The sequence below is a fragment of the Trichechus manatus genome, unplaced genomic scaffold (genome assembly GCF_000243295.1).
Source record: "Trichechus manatus latirostris isolate Lorelei unplaced genomic scaffold, TriManLat1.0 scaffold00195, whole genome shotgun sequence".
Taxonomy (NCBI): Eukaryota; Metazoa; Chordata; class Mammalia; order Sirenia; family Trichechidae; genus Trichechus; species Trichechus manatus.
In genome coordinates this window covers 1,020,654-1,023,280 of record NW_004444131.1, presented here as the reverse complement: position 1 = coordinate 1,023,280, position 2,627 = coordinate 1,020,654, and the positions used below count along the sequence as shown (strand labels likewise).

The following is a 2,627-nucleotide window of genomic DNA, read 5'->3' as shown; positions in this document are numbered from 1 at the left end:
GCAGCTGCAGGATCCAGAGAGAGCAAAAAGCCAGAACATCTGCTTATATACAGATGTGGGCCACACCCCCAAGGAGACTCCCTTTCATCTGATTGGCTACTCACAGTATATTCAATCATGGGAGTGATTACAGTAAAACATGGAGAATCATGGCCCAGCCAAGTTGACACACAATCTTAACCATCACAAGTGGGATTGCTGGATGATATGGTATTTCTGTTTCTCGCTTTTTGAGAAAGCGCCATACCGTTTTTCATGGTAGTTGTACTATTTTACAGTCCTGCGAGCAGTGTATGATAGTTCCACTCTCCCCACAACATCGCCAGGTTTTGTTGTTCTGTTTTTCGATTAGTGCCATTATTGCTGAGTGAGATAGTATCTCACTGTAGTTTTGATTTCTATCTCTAATGGCTAATGATTGCAAACATCTCTTTATGTGTTTGTTGGCAGCCTGAACATCTTTGGTGTGAAGTGTCTCTTCCTGTCCTTTGCCTGTTTTTTAATTGGATTATTTGTCTTTTTGTTGTTGAGGAGTTGAAGTTTTCTATAAATTTTAGAGATTAGACCCTTGTCAGATACAAAATAAAAGAACTTTGAAATCCTAGTTTGTAAGCTATACGAGAACATTTGTTTTGAGAAGTCAGTATATTTACAGTTTTGATTGCAAGTTTTCCAGTAGTAGCCACCACATCTATATTGGACCAGCAATTAGTATTTTATGACCCATTTACCAGCTGAGGATTTTGAGGTGATTTTTTAATGATATAGCTGAGAGTGACACTAAAAACATTGTGAAGTCAATAAACTTTGTCTTAACTACCTTATTAGTGTCAATCCCCCTCCTTTTTTTCCCTTATGGTGCCTATTCCCTAGATGACCTTCCTTGATTCCAGATGCCTCTTAAGGGTTGTTAACTGATTTTTGCCAAGATGCTAACTGATATCCAGGATAATAAGGGAGTCAGTATGGATAGTGGTTAAGTGAATAGTCTTCAGTCTATTAAGATGTGGATTCAGATCCTCACTGATCCTAGGCAGTTTACTTAGCCTCTCTAGGACTGTTTCCTCATCGTAAGAAGGGGTGTTCTCTGAGGGCTATTGCAGAGTTTAGCTGCAGTGATCCTTATAAAGTGCCACAAAGCACTCAGCACATATTAACTGCTATATTATCATTACTTTTGACTTCTCCCCAGGGTAGTTGCAGTTTAAGGTTTGTCTCTGCTTTTAAAGCTGAATAAAGAGTAGTATTCCGGAGAATGCCTAGCTTGACACCTCTTTTTGTCTAGTCATTCTTTGTGATCCTGTTAGCAGCTTTCTGACTCAGCATATGTGATCAAAGCAAGCCCTGGCATCCTTTATCACTGCTACCTTCTATGTTTATTATGCTGAGAGTGATTCTTCTACCTACTCCTCTAAATGCACAAAAGACAGACATTGCACTGTTGAAAGTTTGCCCACATCAATAAACCTAATTCTGGCCTTAAAGGAATTTACAGTTTTATGAGGATATAGGCAGAAGTATTGAACAGATTTAGACAAATATAATTACACAGTTACTACAGAGAAGAGATATATCAGGGATTTTACTGCTGCCTTAAATTCTTTGTAGAATAAAGTAAAGGATAAGATAAATGAACAAATATAGTGTGATAAGTTAGAGTAGTTGACTCAAACAGGGCAAGTTCTTGAGAAAATAATTTTTCCATAATTAAAAAAGGAAGGTCTAATATGGAGGGAGAATAGAAGAGTTTTAAGGCATAGGAGGTAGAACAGGGTGGATGGAAGGAACGGCAGAGAGGAGCAAGGTAGCAGCAGCAGGGTAAAGGTAAGGTCTGGGCTGGGATGTTATTCATTCACCAAATACTTACTGCACTTCTGTGTGCCAAGTACGGTGCTTGATGCTGGACATGCAGTGATGAGCAAAATCAGATGTCGGCCATGCTCACATGGATAGCTTACAATCTAATGGGGGAGATACGCATGGCTTTTTTAAAAGGTTCAGTTTTTAACAAGCTGAGAGAAATGGACAGCCAGGTAAGATACAGTTGTACAGTGGCATGGAGGAGCTTTGTTCAAAGGGCTCTATTCTTTTATCAGCAAGATTATTAGCATTGTGAAAAGAAAAGATAAAGTTGGAGCTTACAGGATTAGGTTAAAAAAGCAATGATGGTAGCCTGTAAGAAGATTTGAAAGATTTATGTTGAATTATTGTGAGTAGTGTTTTAACATTGAAATCTTTTTCTTCCCAAGTCATTGATTGGCTGGAGAAATGTTACACGGCTGCTGGTGTTTTCCACGGATGCCGGGTTTCACTTTGCTGGAGATGGGAAACTTGGCGGCATTGTTTTACCAAATGATGGACGGTGTCACCTGGAGAATGATGTATACACAATGAGCCATTATTATGTAAGTGCTTAATTCCTTACATATTGATGGGTTTATGTTGAATTTTAGAGTATTATGGAGCTGGCTTGTGAGTTTTTCAGGGTTTGGGGTTTTCTTATTTTAATTAGTATGGCCCTAACCCAATGTGCAGGAAAGCTAGTATTGCTGTTTCTAAAGATGTGGCTTTGTATCTACTTCTTTCCACTTACAAAAGGGCCTTACTGGGGTGAAAGGCGCTGCCTC

At 39.1% G+C, this 2,627-nt stretch overlaps 1 protein-coding gene across 1 annotated transcript in view; it reads left to right on the top strand.

Annotated features, from left to right (window-relative positions):
* ITGB1 (integrin subunit beta 1) overlaps positions 1 to 2,627 on the top strand; it is a 68,106-nt gene that overhangs the window by 46,700 nt on the left and 18,779 nt on the right. The window contains exon 7 of the mRNA XM_023741976.1: positions 2,250 to 2,405. Within this exon, the coding sequence (XP_023597744.1) occupies positions 2,250 to 2,405 (156 nt within the window). The remainder of the gene's footprint in view (positions 1 to 2,249; positions 2,406 to 2,627) is intronic.